At 47.3% G+C, this 18,495-nt stretch overlaps 1 protein-coding gene across 11 annotated transcripts in view; it reads left to right on the top strand.

Annotated features, from left to right (window-relative positions):
• The window catches only part of RASAL2 (RAS protein activator like 2), a 153,822-nt gene extending 135,546 nt beyond the window's left edge, over positions 1-18,276 (top strand). For 6 of the 11 annotated variants that reach the window (XM_052665756.1, XM_052665761.1, XM_052665760.1 and 3 more), the window contains 8 exons: positions 573-774; positions 3,281-3,480; positions 3,937-4,798; positions 8,017-8,151; positions 9,227-9,429; positions 9,924-10,011; positions 11,376-11,406; positions 13,396-18,276. In XM_052665756.1, coding sequence (XP_052521716.1) covers positions 573-774; positions 3,281-3,480; positions 3,937-4,798; positions 8,017-8,151; positions 9,227-9,429; positions 9,924-10,011; positions 11,376-11,406; positions 13,396-13,538 — 1,864 coding nt within the window. In that variant the 3' untranslated portion in view covers positions 13,539-18,276. The remainder of the gene's footprint in view (positions 1-572; positions 775-3,280; positions 3,481-3,936; positions 4,799-8,016; positions 8,152-9,226; positions 9,430-9,923; positions 10,012-11,375; positions 11,407-13,395) is intronic. The other 5 variants (XM_052665759.1, XM_052665755.1, XM_052665758.1 and 2 more) reach the window with 3 other exon arrangements.
• The last annotated feature ends 219 nt before the right edge of the window (positions 18,277-18,495 follow it).

Raw genomic sequence — 18,495 nt, 5'->3', positions numbered from 1 at the left:
GTTGTGTCTGCACACAGCAGGTCAAAGTCAGCTTTAGAAATGGAAGAAAGTTCTCGCTTAGATGTGAAGCCTGTGCCCCTCGGGACACCTCTTCACACGCAGATTTGGGCTGTGTTGAATTGTAGAGAGGGACACCGTATAAACCCAAGAAGAGAGTTGTGCATAAACATGTCAGTGTGTATTCTGTTTCTGAAGAAGAAAGACTGTTCCCACTGAGGAACTTGACTTTCCCTCTCTCCTCCTCCAAAATTCCCAGCTGAATGGTAACAAGGGCATGTCTCTTGCAGGGGAGGGAGTGCAGAGAAGGGGAGGAGCAAACAGATTGCTGTGGGAGGGAGAGATGGGCTGAGCCCCTCGTTCGTATCACAACCAGTGAGTTACTGGTGTTTAAACATGGTCAAAAGCAGTGAATCTCTTAAATGGTGTTCCCCACTCTCTTTTTCCTCCCAGATCCGATCTTTAGAAAGGGAGATCTGAAGTTAAGTGTGTAAATAACTGTCTGCAAGCTCTCATGCTGTATATTTTGTACAGAAGATGTTGACTGGATGTTCCCCCACTCTCCTTTCTTGCAGGTTTGGTAACAAGGAAGAGTACATGGCTTTCATGAACGACTTTCTGGAACATGAATGGGGGGGAATGAAGCGATTTCTCCTGGAGATCTCTAATCCAGATACCATCTCAAACATGCCTGGATTTGAGGGCTATATCGACCTGGGCAGAGAGCTCTCAGTTTTGCATTCCCTCTTGTGGGAGGTTGTGTCCCAACTTGATAAGGTAAAGCAGGCTGGAGGCCTGGGAGGGTGAATCCGGTGATTGTATCATAGCAACTGTAAACACTGGGAAACATCAAGGGAGCAGCTGAAGCCTGCACTGGGGATAACTTATTCAACAGCTTCAGAGAGGAATGTGTGATAGTGGTGTTTCACAACTGTTCTTTCCCTGATTCTTCATCAGTGAAGTGGTTGGCTCCAGCAGTAGTGCAAACATTTTGCAGAGCCTGAAGTAAGGCTGGATGTTAAAAGTGGAGAAGGCAGCACTTAAAAATGGGCCTGGAATTCTCTGAGCAGCCAGGTTCCTTATAAGTGATCTGGGAAAAAGGGAGGGAGGAGGGCGTTATGGGCAGAAAGTGAAAATCTTGTAGCCCTTGTCGATGCTCCTCTGGTGCAAGAATGTGCTGGCCAGGCAGAACACGTTCGTGTTCAACTCCTGATCCAAAGCCAGCTGAGATGGTCTCATTTCTGCAGTCTTCAGATTAGGTTTTAGTAGATAAGAGGGTGCCATGTAAAGAGCTGGTTCGACTCTCAGCTTTATCCTGTAACAAAGGCAGGGTGCTTTCTGCCTCTGCATCACGCTGGGATCAGATGCCTTTTCCAGACTCCGTTCTGCTGATCACAATAGATGCTCATTGCCAGCAGGAAGCATCGTTTCCATTTAGCTATAGAGAAAGAAGAGGCGTTTGTTTGCTGTGTGGCTTTCCATGATCCCAAATCATTAAAACCTTGATAACAAAGGTAATTGATAAGGATCAAAAAAGCCAAGCTGTCCTTCATTTTCTTTTTTTTTCCATGGAACTGTTCCATATTTTAACTTCAGAGCTGCATTATTTTGTCCGTATTCCACTTATATCATTGTTTCTTTTGAAACTGGAGAGATGAGGTGAGGCAGTGCGCTCTTCCTATTTTATTACTCTCAGGCTTGCCAAAACAGTGATTTGTTGGGTATCTCTTTCTTCACAGTACATTCTTTAAAAGAAAAGTGAAAAAATCTGAGCTTGTTGCATCAGAGTGAACAGAAATGTCCTTGTCTTGAAAAGACAATGCGTATTAATTGTCATTGGCTAACAATTTATGGCCTTGTTTGCCCCTTTAGTTCACACATAGGCACAGCGTACGTTCAGAATGTCACAGGCAGTAAGGTCTGCTCTAAAGGCAGCTCAGCAGCTTTAGGAAAACAAGCAAAGGGAGCATTCAAAAGACCATTTCCTCCATTTCTCTGGGCTGTGCTGAACTTATGAGCACGAGTCAGGTGTCAGGTCGCGAGAAACCCAGCTGCAGTCTTTAGAACTGCAAATGGATCCTTGCGTTCAGTTCCTGTGAGCTGCTCTTGCAATGCAGAGAAGAGGGAGGAGCCACACCTGGCTGGGCCGTCAAAGCAGATCTGCTTTGCCCTTTCTGTGGGTTAGATGCATAGATCTGTCCTAACAGTGGTTTGCTAAAAGAAGAATTAAGGGGTGAAGTTATGTTGCAGTGCAGGTAAGGACTGGGAAATGATGTGAGGTCAGCTCTGAGATTTTAAATAGGCACAGAAGTAGTGCTGGGTGTTAGTGTCTGTAAAGGTACCTCTCCTTGGAGTCAAGCTGACTGAATATCTGCCTGCAGGAGAAATACGGATGTCTTTGAAGGGAGCTGTTCTGGTGGCAGGGCTTTACCTAATGATAAACCTCCAGCATTTCCCCTTCTTCCTTCAGAGCCACGAGCCTGAAGATGCCCTGCAGGTGGTATAGCCAGTGACCCAAAGGGAAAGAGAGGCAGCCTGAATGAGCAGCCTTCCAGGGTCGGCTGCCCTCCCCTAAGCCCAGCCAGCACTGAGCAAAGGGTGTGTACACCTTTAATCCCAGGCTGATGTGATAACGTGGGGATGAGGATCGCTGATGCTTTCATGAAGTTACTCTTAAGTAGGGAAGAACGCCTTAGTTTTTGATAACAAGTTGCTACGGAAGTTGGCATCGGTGCAGGATGCCAAAAGGCAAATGAAAACTTTCCCTTTTCCCATCTCCCCCAACCCTTGCAGCCCTGCCATGATCCCCGTGAATGCCGCACACCCCTTTGTCTGTTGGCATGCATTTCCTTCACCACATGACACCTTTTGCCTGGAAAGTTCCCCCACCAGCTGAATCTGTAGTTCTGCGAATGCCCTTTAATGAATAGATACCATAGTTTTCACTTTGACCTCACCCAGCCTGGACATAGTTCGCTTTGCATGAGAGTTTTGCATTGGAATGGCCATAGTTTTGTTTTGTTGAGCATGATTTTTTTTTAATTTTTGGAGGTCAATCCTAATTTCTTTTCTATTTCCTTTTCTTTCCTCAATGTCTGCTGCACCCCGTTTCGTCTCCTCCATCCATCTCGTCGCCGTGGTCACCCTGCTCCGTAACACTGCCTTACGGTCCTGGCACACCCACACACAACCACCCACCTTCCTTCCTTCCACCTCCACCCCTCCGCCTCTGTGCATCGTTATCAAAAACTGGCGGATGTCGCGGTGCTTGTTGTCCAATTAGGGTGAAAATTCCTTCCTACAGGCGACCGTGGCAAAACTGGGACCTCTTCCTCGTATTCTTGCTGACATCACCAAATCAATGACCAACCCTACGCCAATACAGCAGCAGCTGAGGCGTTTCACTGAGCACAGCTCTAGTCCAAACGTCAGTGGCAGTCTCTCCTCAGGGCTTCAGAAGATATTCGAGGACCCCACTGATGGGTAGGTAACAGCCCGAGCCTGAGGGGAGACTGGGGGCACGGGGAGCTGATAGGGACCGGCTCACAGCTACGTCTATGGGAGCTTCACACAGCTCCTGTTGGGTTCTGAGATGTGCGAAGCTTTTGTGCAGGGTTAAAGGGCAACAGGAACCTCTCTGAAGTCTTGCTGGAAAGGGAGGGGTGTAAGGGGGGGATTTGGTGGGAATAGTTTGTGTTCCACCTGTGAAAAATAAAGATTGAAGCGCTCTTGAATTGAGCTTAATTTTCAAAGATGCAAGCGGTAATTAAGGAAGGCTGTGTTCTGACTTGAACGCAGAGAGCTCATAAAAGGAAATCCGGTTCCTTGAAGCTTTTGGAGTAGAGGGGAGGTTCGATTGAGGTAAAGAGGTTTCTCTGGGACAGATCTGTGAGGGTCTTGGCTGCTTAAAAATTAACCAAACTCCTTTCCGCTCCGCAGTGACTTACATAAACTGAAGTCTCCAACCCAGGAAAACATAGATGGATATTTCAGGGGCAAGACCTTGCTGTTGGTTCAGCAGGCGTCCACCCAGAGCATGACTTACTCAGATAAGGACGAAAGAGAGAGCATCTTGCCCAACGGACGTAGCATCTCCCTCATGGACCTGCAGGATCCCCACACCGCTCACAGCGACCACGCTTCCATGATGCACGACGTGCCTTTGCGCTTGGCCGGCAGCCAGCTCTCCATCACCCAAGTGGCAAACATCAAGCAGCTGTGGGAGACTCAGAGCACGCCCCAAAGCGCTCCCCAGGTGAGGAGGCCGCTGCACCCAGCTTTGAACCAGCAGGGCAGCCTCCAGCCTCTGTCATTCCAGAACCCGGTGTACCACCTCAACAACCCACCCGCGCCCATGCCCAAGGCCTCCGTGGACTCCAGCTTGGAGAACCTGAGCACCGCCAGCTCCCGGAGCCGAAGCAACAGCGAAGACTTCAAGCTCAGCGGGCCCAGCAACAGCAGCATGGAGGACTTCACCAAGCGCAGCACGCAGAGCGAGGACTTCTCTAGGCGGCACGCGGTGCCAGATAAGCACGTCCCCATCGCCTTGCCCCGCCAGAACAGCAGCAGCCAGGCGCAGATCCGCAAAATGGACCAGGCTGGCTTAGGGGCCAGGGCCAAAGCGCCGCAGTCGCTGCCGCACAGCGCGTCCCTGCGCAGCACGGGCAGCATGTCGGCCGTGTCGGGGGCTGTGGTGACTGAGCCCGTCCAGAACGGCAGCCGCTCCCGGCAGCAGTCCTCGTCCTCTAGGGAGAGCCCTGTCCCGAAGGTGAGGGCCATTCAGAGGCAGCAAACGCAGCAGGTAAGGAAAGTCTCTGCCCAGGCGTTTCGTGCTCTGGTATTCAACTGATCGCTGTGTTGAACGTCAAAGCTTTTTGGTGCGGCGCTGCTGCCCAGAGCCGTGGGAGCCCCATCCCTGGAGGTGCCCCAGGCCGTGGATGGGCCCTGGGCAGCCTGAACTGGGGAGCAGCCAGCCCACAGGGTGATCTTTGAGATCCCTTCCAACCTAAGCTATTCTGTGATCTAAATTACCTGAGTCGTACTGGCTGACGGTGGCACTTAGCCTTGCTACTGGCCACAAATTGCCGACTTGTTACCATTACAAACCCAGCAGACCTAGTTTACCTTTTATTTTGGATGCTTTTGTACAGAAGCTTAACAAAAATGTTTTTCATTTACTAAGGCAGCAGCATGCCTGCTGAAAGAAACAGAACTTGAACATTTTCCTAAATAATAAAGTAGCAGAAACTTTGTTCTAAGTCATAGTTAAGGTTGCCGGGAGTGAATGCATTTGCCCTGTGGTGCTAACTTAAAAGCAAAGCTACCTAAAAACAGAGGAATAAATGAAGACTAAATATCCTGGAATAAAGTGCTGCCAAAATAATAAATAATTAGAGGTGTCTTAAGTGTGGAGAGACCTGCGTTTCGCCATGATCCACCAACCTACCACTGGCCCCAAATAAGTACTGCTTTTTCATTAATCATCCCAAACTGTGAGTAATGCAAACACTTTCTGGAAAGGAGTTTACATGTACCAATTCCTAATGCGTTTTATCAGTTGCTGGTAGGCAGCTGTAAATCACGATTTTCCTGTCAGAAAGCCAGCATTCCCTTAACCTTAAAAAAAAAAATAATCCTGTTTTGATTTGCTGTGAATGAAAAGCATTTGCCAAATCAGTGCAATATTAAAGAGAAAAAGAAGTATCTAAATGCTTGACACTACAGAGAGTGTAGGAAGCGTCTTGACTGTGGGTCAGAGGGAAGGTGGTTGGTGTTAGTAATGTCCTATAGCCTATGGCTAGGCAGGGAGAGGCTCCCCAAGGCAACACCTGTGCAGTTCCTTGGGTTGAATATATTCTTCTGTGGTCACTGCAGGAGTGGGGCTTTGATTTACCTGACCTGCTTTTGAAGACCTTCTATGAAGGATGCTGCTCTGCACACAGGCACGAGGGAGGGGTTCAGCTCCAGAAAGTCACAGTCACTGAGGCTGCACTGTGCTGCCTATGCAGCTACATCCCTGCTGGAGCAGAAGCACTGCTGCAGGCATGGTTGTGCAGGGGAAGCTTTGGGCTTGTAAGGCAAAGCTGGCAGAGGAATTCTTTTGCCAGCACAAGCTCCTGGAGGCTTTGCTGCTGTCCCTGCTGGCATAGCTGTCTTGGCAAACTCCCCTGAATGGTGCAGTTTAAAGGAATACAGTCTAACTGGTGCCTGGGAACCAAGAGCAACCAGGGCTCCAGAACTGGGGTACGAGATCAGAAGCACTGAATCACAAAGCAAAGGCTGCTATGCCAAGTTGCTCATACCAGAAACGTAATTACTCACTGTTTGAAGTACTTGCATTTGCGTCCTCCTTTTGAGTGTGTATTTCACATTCAGGCATGGATGGGGTGACAGGTTAAGTACATTGAGTACAACTGAGCCTAGTGCAGATATGGTAGGAAATGTGCAGGCCAGGAATGACTTCCCTCTGTCCTAAATAAATCCATTACCTGTCCTTGTTTAGCATCAAAGCAGTGTGTCTGCAGATATCTATATGCTCTGTAGCTGCATCGATACCTGCAGCTGTGCCTGGCTTTGGGGCAGGCTCCTCCCCATCCCTTGTAGCATCTGCTTATTCTCCCACTCTCCTTCCCGTGCTAATTGTTGGCACTGGGTGCACAGGAGTACTTGCTCCTACTTCAGAGAAATCAATTTGTTCTTTCCTTCCCCACACCCCTGCGAAGTGCCTTGAAGTGTGCCAAAATGAGAGGCCAACATTTATTTTTTTTTAAATGCAAATTCCACTGCATTCTTTTAATTGCAAATTGTGTTGTGGAATTCTGTTCTTGTTTAATAAAAGAAAGAGCAAAAAGAGACGTTGGGCATGTTCTTTCCAGGCATAGCTTTGTGGGCGTTATAATTATTAGACTCTGTTCTCCACAAGTCCCATTTGTTTCTGAATGCAGAGCGAGGCCCTTTGTTTGCTGGGAGAGGTCAGCTTTTGCCTTCCATTTCCATTTAGTAGGTAGGTGGGAACAGAAATGTCAGCGTGTTCCTCTGGGAGGGAGCAAGAAGGGGAATTGGTTCCTAGCAGGCATTTCTTTTTTTCTCCTGTAAATCATAAACCTTTAGCATCTCAAGTGCTCACCAACCTCCTGCCCTTCATAAGGTCTCTGAATGTGGCTGCTGGAAGCGCACAGCTCCTCACTGAGACACTGACCTCTAAATGGCCACGCCATGGAGCAGCCCTCACTTTGTGCAACTGGAGGCGGCCTGCTCGGGCACAGAGTGAAGCCACGGATGGGGAAAAACTTGGTCTATCGCGTTTCTCAAAACCCAGAGACAGCGTTGCTCTTTCAGGGGTAGTTATGCTAATTTCTGGGCTTATGAACTTGTCTTTGTCTGCGAGAACTGCATGGAATTTTGACCAAGCTTCCCCCAGCCTGATGGAGTTTGGGATTTCTTTTTGCAGCTTCCTTTCCAGACTCTTTTAGACAGCCGTCCTGGTAAGCACTGCTGGCCCTGGGTCCCTTTCATGGCTGTGGCTGGGTGCGATGCTGCAATAACCCTTGGAAATCTGATAGGCATCCCCATGTTAATGGCACACCTCTTGGCACTTCTGAGTACCACCACGCTGTCTCCCATCCAGATTTCTGCCTGCAGCTCTGCAGCCCTTTGCCAGCCCCTGCCTGTCTGATCTGAGCCAGCTGCACATGGGGTTCATTGCTCCATTTTCTGCAAGAGGGAAACCTCACATTGAGAAGATCCTGTTGAAAGTCTAGCAAAGGGAAGAAACGGATGTGAATGGGATCTGGAAATGAGATTTTTTTTCCAGAGAAGCTCACCTAGACAAAGAATATGTTTTCTCAAGTGTGCTGGTTTTAGGGAGATTTCAGGGAGGATGAAGTATCTCTGCAAGAGGGGTTTTGGGGCTGTGGAGGCTGACAGATCCATGGGCGTTTTTCTCCTCCAAATAAACTGTGTTAGAGCTGATTTGGGTGTGGTTTCTTTGAAAAATGCTTACAGGTGTCTCTGCTGCAGGTCCAGTCGCCTGTGGACTCGGCCACAATGTCACCAGTGGAAAGGACAGCAGCGTGGGTCCTCAATAACGGGCAGTACGAGGAAGTGGAGGAGGACACAGAGCAGAACCCAGATGAAGCCAAGCATGCCGAGAAGGTACCTTTCGTTCTGTGTGGGCAGATGCAAGGGCTGCCAGCAGGTGCTGCCCATCCCACAGCTGGGTGCAGAGCAGCTGACAGGTGCAGCCATGCCAGTCATACCTTCAGAACCAACCAGGCTGTGTGGGCATGGCTTCATGCTGCACGTGCTGTCACAGTGAGGCACAGTGCCGTGCTGTGGATGAGCACACTTCCAGGCTGCAGCATATCAGGTGGCTGCACGTGGACGTAGCTCAGGGCTCATAGATGACAGGCCCGTATTCAACGTTTGCTTGCATCATGAGTCACGCTGCGTAAGTGCATTTTAGATCCTGCTGAAGTTATTATTTTGATGACAACATCGTAGCTGCATTATTCTGTTGCTTTTTTGTGCTTGCGAAGTCTTTTAGTCATCGTGACATTCCATTTGAAAAAGAAACAACAACATGATTGTTAATTCTAACTGAGTATAGTTCAGGATTTGCAAAGTGATTGTGCAAGTCTCAGTTAAGTGCAGTCCTCCAGTAGGTTCAGATTCACCAGCACTCACATTTTGTCCTGGGCTCCTCCTGAGGTGGACACCTGTCGTTGACATGGCACAGTATTTCTGTACTAATGCAGAAATGGTTATCCAGTATTAAGTGGAAGGACAAAATTTCAGCCTTGTGAGCAATATGAGCTGCCTTCAGCCTGGAACAAGTGGTTTCATGCCTTGGTCCTGAGGAATGCACTGTTGGGGTGCTGCAGTAGCCCAGTGTTTGATATTTCTGCTGTTAGCAGCGTCTGTCTGGGAACTCCTTGGGTCTGGAGTGACTGGGGATGTTACCAGCCCGGACTGAGGAGCCACGTCAGAGCCATCTGATGCTTAGTTTGTGCATGAAATCCTGCAGAGTGGCAATAGCATCATGCTGAATGGGAGCTTCCACGCTCCTTTGTCAGCGATTGGCCGCAGCTGTACGCTTGTCATTTACTTCCATGGCTGTGTTCTTAATGAAAAAAGCGTCGGCCCTAAACAGCAGCAGAAAAGTATAACAATCTGATCTCTTCGTTTCCCCTTTTTTGCTGATTCTTCCCTTCTTTCTGCCTGCCTGCAGTACGAACAAGAGATAGCAAAGCTGAAGGAACGCTTGAAAGTGTCGAGCCGCCGGCTGGAGGAGTACGAGCGGCGGCTCCTGGTGCAGGAGCAGCAAATGCAGAAGCTGCTGATGGAGTACAAGTCCAGGCTGGAGGACAGCGAGGAGAGACTGCGCAGGCAACAGGAGGAGAAGGACAGCCAGATGAAAAGCATTATCAGCAGGTGAGGCTTGGGAGAGTTTGGAACTGTGTAGGGCAAGCAGCTGCCCTGCTCCTTATGCTCTCTTTGGCACTAAGGAAGGTAGAGCTGCATGGGTGGTTTGACATCTCTGCAGTGGTGCTGCCCTGCCTTGGAAGTGAAAAAACTGAGATATGGATATGGAAACTCGCCTCAGGTTGCCAAGAGAGTGGAGGAATAGGTGCAGGAATTTGTAAGGCTAGTCTTTGCTGTACTTAGAACTGGTCTCTTTGCTTTGTTTGGAATCAATACTGAGGCTACATTCTCCAGAACAGCGGTGTGTTTGGCTGTGTCCATTTTGCAAGTACCAGGGTTAGCCAGTTGGGAGCATGAGATGGATAAGTAACCTTCCTGGAGTGCAGCAGAATTCTGTTCCTGCAGACCAGGACAATCAGAAGTCAAACCAAGAGGCCAGAGTACCTCAAACACTCTGGAATAATGCTGAACTGTCCTAATTTATAATTCTTTTTGTACATCAGGCTCATGGCAGTTGAAGAGGAACTGAAGAAAGATCATGCAGAGATGCAAGCTGTCATCGATGCGAAGCAGAAAATTATTGATGCACAGGTAAGGAGCTCAGAATCCCCAAGAACTAAGTGTTCTGTGCATAGAACCCAATATTTTCTCCTATCGTCTTGCCCCGACATTGCTATCTAGCTCCCAAGCCAGTATTGGCTCATGGTGTTGCACATGTGACCTACTGCCTTCTAGGAGAGTTGTGTTTTTTAATTAATGCAGACTGCACTGTCTGACTCTGGCTTTTGAGAAAGCCTGGCAACAAATCACAGGACTGACTGCTTCTCCAAAATCTTTTCTGTCTTTATGAGATCCCAGGGGTGCAAAGGAATAGTGGTGCATTGTGTAGACATCGTTCCAAGTGTGGGCCTGGGAACTCTGGAGAAGCTGTGCTTCATACCAGCACAGTTGGACTGCCACGTGCATGCATCTCAGCTATGCGAGCTAAAAGCACGGCTTTGAATGTTCCTGTGAAGACAAGAGAATGCTTGCCATGGAGCGTTGCCCAACGTAACCCCATATGTGGCATTTCACCCCATCCGACTGTCTGCGTCAGTCTTGGAGAAATGCCCCCTCTGCCACAAACTGCAGTGCTTGTCTCAGTCGACACGAGGTAGCTTTGGGACCTCGTGGGCAATGCATGTGGGTGTATCGTGTGGGATCATGTCAGCTTTTCTTCTGTGTCTGTGCTGATCCCAGAGAGCAAAGCTTGTCCAATGGAACCCGAGACTGGTTTGGTATCTGCCTGCCACCCTGTGTTTGGAGGATGTCTTTCCTGCTCCTGGGTTTTTCAGTAGTTTCAACTATAAACTTGATGAATAGATAATCTCTCAAAATTGCCTTATTTCAGGAATAACCCCAATTGTTCCAGGAAGTTGTTTCCCTCGGTTGAACGCTGTTAAAGCTAGATTCAGAGCAGGTCCACCAGAGGAGCCCACGTGTTTGCTGAGTAGCATAGCAATCCATCTAAGTCACATCTGGAAGATTTTTTCATAGCCTGTGATTCCCTTGGTACGGGGATCTAGCAGGGATTAGACAAGAAGAGTTCTTTATCATGTGCAGTTTGTGGAATGGAGTTGGAACCTGGCTTATCACATCTGTTTGAAGAGAGGTTGCTGCAAGGAAACCTGGGTTTTTCATGCTTAATGCCATGACCACAAGATGCCTTTCAGGATTTAGCTCTTTAGTGTCCAGGTGCAGCACCCAACACAACCCAGAGCACAAGGGCAGCCCTGTCCTCAGCACTGTTCACACCAGCTCTGGGCAGTGCCTGCTGTGCACAGCAGTGCCAGAGGTCCTCCAGGCTGACTGAGGGCCCCCACTGAGCAGAGGTGTGGCAGCACTCTCCTTGGAGCTGCAAAGGGTACTAGCCCAGTTGCTATTGCAAGTGACATCTTCGCTGTGTTGAATTACAGGTCATTAATGGGAATGAGATAATTCAAACAGGCAAGTAAACCCAATCAGTTCTCTAGCTGAGCAGCACCCAGTCCTGGCCCAGTGCACTGACCTCCTACCCATTCCAGCTCCTCCCACTCCCTGTGCCCAATTCCTGCGTGTTAGATGTGTCGAATAGGTTGTGTTTTCCTTCGAGTGAGAAGATGCCTTTTCTCACTGAGCTCATTTTCCAAACGTAGGTTGCCTGCAGGCTGGTACAGAGCACTCACCAGTGCCAGAAAATCACCAGCCTTTTACTTTCAACAATGTGTAAAGACACTCCTGAGGAAGAAATTTTAATTTTGAAGTACGTATTCCAAGTGCTTACTGGAATAATGTACATATTGGAAATTTAGTCCAAGGAGGAGGAGTTTTAACTTGCTGAAGAGCACATTTCTGCAAAGGCAGTTGTTTTTTTCACTGGATTTATTTTGGCACCAGGGAAAGGTTAAGGCCCTCATCTCCTCCATGGCCAGCGCTCACAGCTTAGGGGAAGCAGCAGGGTGCTGGGGTGGGCTGCAGCCTGCCTTCCTGTTTATTGACTTCTGCCTTCTCCTCCATTTGCTCTGCAGTACAGAGATTGGTCTCTCCAGGGCTGCAGTGTAAGCAGTAGTTACGTTCTGCTTTGTTTTTGCACCCAACCATTTACCCCTGTGGGGAGGCCCCTTGAGGAAAGCAGGCACGATTACAGCAGTACCACGCAGCCACTGTGCTGGGATGACAATCTCAAGGGGCTGTTTGTAGACCTACATCTCCTCAGCAGTTTGCCTGAACTGTCCCCTAATGTTTGTGCCTCCTATACATCATTTTCCTTCCATTTTGTTTCTTAAATGGGCTGGACGGAGAAGAGTTCCTACATGCTACTTTTTTCATTCAAGTAAGTTAGTCATTTTTCCTTCTCACAGTGAAAAACACAGTTGGCTGGTAGCATGGACAGCGTGTGGGCCTGCTGCCATTTCTGCTGTTGCTCTATGTGGCTGCATTTTTTAATTTATTTTTTTAGAGAAGATGAAAACTGCCATTTCTAATTGCACCAGCAGCTCTTTAGCTTGACCCTTCAGTGCCGTGTCCCACTGCATCTAATCTAGTTGTTATGAGGCTGGGTTTTGCTGATGGGTTTTCAGGGTTTCTTATGATAAATTCAGTATATATCCGTTAGCTCTGTGACTCCTCTTGCTAAAAGCAGAGGCTGGAAGAACCAAAACTGGGATGTGGGAACCCAGGATTGAGTAGAGCCCGGGAGCCGCTCCGAGCTGGAATGGGTCTAGGAGCAGTGTGTGTTCAGTGTTTGTTCTTTGTGTTCTGTCCATGGCATCTCCCCCTCCACCCACATCGCCCTCTTTCTCCTTCACCTTGAGTAACCCCTTAGTTGTAGCTTTTGGCTGCTTCTCTGTGTTGCTATTGCACCCTCACTCCTGCTGGTGACTGCAGGCTGCCATCATTTGCTTTTTTTTTTTCTTCCATTTAATTTCAAACATACCATCGGTTTATTCTGAGCACACTCCATCCCAACTGCAGAGACGATGGCCATTAGATACCACCTGCACTTTTCTCTGCCAGATGAAACCGCCACTTTTATTTTCTGCTGCCTGTTTCTGTTTTTTCTAACGCATTAAAAGGAAATATTGGCTATTGTTATTAACGCCAGCACCCGTGCCCCCCTTCTCCCCCTTCCATGGCAAAACGCTGCATTTCCATCTGCCTCGGCTGGAGGCTGTCTGGAGAGAGCTCACCACGTAACCCCGACTCACCATCACTTCCATCATGCCTAAGGCCAGGAGGGCCCGACGGGCACAGCCCGCGAGGCCACGCCAGCCCAAGAAAACAGAAAGAGGCAGACATCCCATCATACCACAGAATGTTAGCTGAGCTGCCTCGGCCTGGGAATCATCCGGAGACGCTGTCTCGGCCCCAGGTCCTGGAAAGGCCCGTAAGGCAGGTTGTGGGGCAAAGGCTGTTTGTTCGCGAAGGAGCGCTGACGCTGTGGGCTGTTTGTTGCAGGAGAAGCGGATCGTGTCCCTGGACTCTGCCAACACGCGGCTGATGAGTGCCCTGACGCAGGTGAAGGAGCGCTACAGCATGCAAGTCCGCAATGGCATCTCCCCCACCAACCCCACCAAGCTTTCCATCACGGAGAATGGTGAATTCAAAAACAGCAGCTGCTAACTGGGCAGACGCTGCCGGCCATCTTCCCAGGAGAAGGGCAGGAGGGAGCGGACTCGAGAAACTCCACCGACGGCCCCTCTTCCCCGCCAGGTTTACATGTTGCTGCTAATAAAAAGAAAATAAGAACGAACTCTGAACGGTGGGCTTTAATTCCCCACTCGAGGCCAGGAGAATCGGGCTCCCGAGAACAAGTCCTTCCATATCACTGTGTAAATAGGGGGAGCTCTGGGTCATGTACAGAAAACGCCAATGTAAAATACCAAAAGGAAGTGAATACTGTAGATTTTTTTTAATTATTGCTATTTTTATTTTTTTTTTTTTCCCTCTCGTTGAAAGCACTGCAGTCCTTGGAGAAGGAAGAGGGGAGTGTGAGTGCATGTGTGTTGTGGGTGAGAGAGCTGAGCTGTGGGTTACATTAGATAGCAGCTGTATATATCAGGCTGACTGATGCAAGTGCATGAATGGAGTGAAATAGCAGTGAAATGAATTCTGTAACAAAACTCATCCTCTGATTTTATCCCTCTCTTCTCTAGTTGTCCTTCATCCGAATGCCAACTCAATAGCAAATGTTTTAGCAAGAAAATTGGCTCTTGCTGGCTCCTGTACCTGCTTTTGGTGGGGTTCCAGCAAAAACCAAAATTCTGAACAAGGTAAAATCTAGGGGCAGTGATGTTGTCTCCTTGCATTTGTACAGTCAAGCTTCCCAGCAAACAGACAGAGGGAATCTGCAGTTTTCAAGGTAGGATTCTTTTTACCCTCGTTGTAATGCAATTTGTATTTTCTGTTCTGGGAATTCACAGACCTGTAAATACTTTTTTTTTTTTTTTTTTTTTTTTTTAAATTTCAATCCAGTCTTTACTTTGTGCACCATGCAGCGACACCCTGAGTTATTCCCTGCACTCCATCAGGAGCAATCAGGTCAATGTTCTGAGGAAAGGGCTAACCAAAGGGCGCCCGTGCCCAGCCAGTAGAGTTCTGTCTGCAAAACTTCAGTTTTCCTGGCAGATCTCTTCAACTCTGTCCTGTTCACTTTCACTGTTTCAGCCACCAGCTTAGTCAGTTTAGTTCCAGTTAAAGGCAAGAGCTTCCATTTCCACTGAAATTTGCCTTTCTCTGGATATTTTTAAGGGTTTTGTTTCGAAGTTCTTTACACTCTTATTTTTCTTAAGGAATTTTGACTTAGCTTTCATCTCTAATTATTTTCAGTTGCATTTCGTAGAAGCATATTTACAGGCTGTATGTCAGTGTGTGTATCATTACAAGTACAAGGTGACCTTCTCGTGGCAGATTGTCAGCTGGTAAGAGATAAACAACAAATGGCACAGTATTGTCAGTTCTCATGATTTCACGCCCCCATACTTACTTTGAGGTCCTCCTAGAAGACTGAAATCAAGAGGTGTGTGACTCCTCGCTTCCACTTATTGGTGCACATTTGTAGCCCCTAATCTCTAAAGGTGAACACCTTTTTTTCAACAGCAATCTTTGAATTAGATGGGTATGCTAATAACAAGTGTGATTCACCATTCAAACAAGTTAGGGGAATTGGAAAAGTTGATGTTGGAACCCCACAAGGGTGCCCTGGGTTATGTCTAGCAAAAAGGAACAAGCCAGTGAGATGAATGTGGGGGTACCTGCCTGAAATTGTGTAGCCTGGGCCAAGGAGGAGGTCAGAGCTGATTATCCTTCCTGGCCTCAGTTTATGATTCTCTAGAATTGCACTACATTAAAAATGTAGAGGTTTCTAAGTCAGTTCCATAACTGCTTGAAATGGGCCCGCGTTGCCTTGAACATGAAGGACTGGCAATACAGAGGCTTCAAATTCAGTGTCTGTTGTGGAGTTTGTTTGTTGTTTGCAAATAAATTAATCTCTGTGGGCAAACTTCAGTTTGTAACACAGAACGTTAACTGTTCTACCTTGGTTATGGTGAGTTGAGATGCTTAAGTTAAACACTGTCATACAAGTATGTTACATTTCTAACCATAGGTACATAGAGACCCCATGCCCTGCACTGTAAGAAGGAAAATGCTTTCACTTACAGAGACCTGTCTGCAGTGAGTTGGGGTTTATCCTCAGTGCTCAGCTCTTTCCAATTGAAGCCTCTCTCTGCCTGCCAAATGTGACTTGGTCCTATAGGCCCAATAGCATCCTTGTCCACTTCTTGGTGCTCAGTAGTGATTTCTTTTCAGTACTTTCAGGATTGTCTTCCTTCTCTGGGTCACCACTGACTCTGATTTGATCCTCCCAGTGTGCCCTTCCATTCTCTCTCCTTTCCTTCCTCCTCTGTGCATCACAGCCATAGGCACTCTGTCCAGTGTCTTGTGAGTAGCTCTTTTACAAGAGCAACCCCTTTTTCAGTTGAGTATTTGTGTGTGATTTGCATCTCCCCTTTGCTGTGTGCTGTAATTTCACAGCTGTGTCCTGGGAAGTTTGTTCCCAAAAGTAGCCTTTGCAGGTGGACATGCGTATTGCTCATTTAACATGCAGTGCAGACCATAGGGGTGCTCTGTCACTGAGACACAAGAGCAAGAAGTCATGTGAATGCATTGACTAGAGCAAGGCAGAAGCAGGTATGTTATTCTGAGAGCATTTGTCTAACATGAATTTGAGAAATCCATTGCAGCAGAACTCCCCAGCTTTCCAGTCTTCCATCAGACATTGCTGCCTGAACTGTACGGTTCAGTGCTGTAGACTCCAAGGAATCCACTTTGGTTTCTGCAGAAAAATGCAATAGTGGCAACATTTTAGTCCTGGTTTCTATGGAGGGGAAATAATACCTGTTGATACATGAGCTATTTGGGGTGTATCATTCTGAATAATGTACCTTCTTGTGTGCATTTCTTAAGCTTATGGACTGGGAAGAGCTGCTGTTCTGAAAGAATGTGACCCATGCTATCATCCTCGCAGCTTGTTGCTATTCAATTCTATTTCTTTTAATTGCTATTAATTCAATTTCTACCCCAAAGTGCAAAATGTACTCCTCTGTCTCCTTGTACAGAGGAGAAGCTGCCCGTTGGGCCGAAAGGGGGTGAAGGCTGTGGACTCACAATGCTGCAAACTAAAATTGATGAGCTACAGTACAAAATGTTGTGTTCCTGAGTTCTGCAGGAAGCTGTCTCTCCTAATTTGTCACCAAACAGCTTTCTAGAGAAATTTTAAGCTACTTTAAGCTGACAGTATGTGAAAATGCCAGCTTCTGTTCTGTCCAGTCTGATAAAATTCAAGTGGTACTGAACCACGTGGCAGACAAAAAGCTCTGCCTCTTTTGGAACAAGAACCCTACCTGGGCCCCATCTCATTCTTTCTGTGACTAACAGCCAGTGGGTCTCTGCAGCAATGAGTGAGAAGGTAAACAGTGGAGAAATGTGATGATAAGCATTATAGACTGTGGTTCATACATCCAGCAAATTGATCAGGCTTTGCTAATGCTATTGCGAGCAACTGCTGCTGTCATTTAGAAACAGCTAAATAATAAAATGTAATAAGCTGTCACAGTAATACTCCTGTATTTCTAGGTGTGGGGCAGGAATGCTCCCCATCTCAGTCCTTGTTGGCCGTCACTCATTGCTGTTCTAGGACACTTCCCAGACCACAGAGCCACTCACAGCGGAGCAAGCACAGCCATGTCCTGTGAATGCCCGTTCTTTGCAGCTCAAGGAGTTCTCACCTTTTTGTAAGGGAAATAGGCTGAGTTCACATCCAGAAGCCAGTTGTGATATCCCTGGTGCGTTGGAAATGGGCAGCTACGTGTCAAAGCACAGATTCACACAGCTCCACTTCTTACAGCTTTCATTTGCAGTGGAATAAATTTAAGCAGGAGATCCAGAGCAGCATGGAAAGGGATGTGTATGCTTTCCAGTTAGAGAATATGAAGGGTGACAGTCAAATTCTGTGTCCATCCATCAGAGAAATGGATTTTACTCTCTGTTCTTGCAGTTGCTTTGGGTTGGCTTAGGCTTTTTTTTTTTTTTTCACCATATATTAATTTCATGTTTTAATGCTTTCTTTAACCACCAGCTTTTAACTTCATCTGCAAACTCAATGATTGAAGTCAGTCGGTTTTACAGCAGTGCCTGTGGAGTGTGCCAGCAGTGTCTGTGTGCTCAGATTGCCGTGTGTGTATGAATTCTGCTTGTGTTCTGCAAAATGTCTGTGTCGTTTCTGGAGAACAAGTCCTGTCCGAGTTGAACCATTCAGTGTAAATAGTAATAAAATCTTGCATTAGCGTGGTCAGCCACAGGTATCCAGCTGAGCATGACAGAGCAAAAGGGTTAAATTTAGGCTGATGCTCTTGGGTGTTTCCTTCTCTACAGTCAGCTGGCTCCCAGGAGAGAGAGCTTATCATTGCAGGTCATGGCTGCCAGGAATCCTACCTGTAAAAATAGATTTTCTGTCTCAAGGGCCTTAATAAGAATGTTATTACACAGAACTGTTTTGCAATGATAGCTCTAAATAATTTATTTTTTATTTTGACAAAGTACACCTTAAGAAGTAATAAACTTGTTTTTTCAAGCCGTATTTTTATGCTAGTAGCACTGGACTGTTTGGTCTCTGAGATCCATTTCTGCATTTCATTGCCTGGGTTTGTTCTAAAGAAGATTTATTTTTGTTCTGTGAATAATTTTTGAAGGTTCTTGTAATATGTACAGATATAGATACATTTGAGGTCTTTTATTGATATTCCTACAAAGAATACAAATAAACTTTAACTTTAAACAGTTTGGACTCAGTAAACATGTGCTGCTTTCAAGTTCTGCTCTTCGTGTGCCACCCACTGCCAGGAAGCAGCTGGTGCTGCAGAGGGAGAGAGCGACAGGCTGTGGAGACATGGAGAATCGCTCTGCTTCTCTGGGGCACAGGGTTTTTGTGTGCAATAGGAAGCAGTGAAAAGAGTTACCTGGAATTAATTAATGTGTTTCTGCCTCTCCGACTGGCAA

The sequence above is a fragment of the Tympanuchus pallidicinctus genome, unplaced genomic scaffold (genome assembly GCF_026119805.1).
Source record: "Tympanuchus pallidicinctus isolate F22 unplaced genomic scaffold, pur_lepc_1.0 scaffold7, whole genome shotgun sequence".
Classification (NCBI taxonomy): domain Eukaryota; kingdom Metazoa; phylum Chordata; class Aves; order Galliformes; family Phasianidae; genus Tympanuchus; species Tympanuchus pallidicinctus.
Note: the sequence above shows the minus strand (reverse complement) of the source record. Positions and strands in the feature narration are given on the sequence as shown.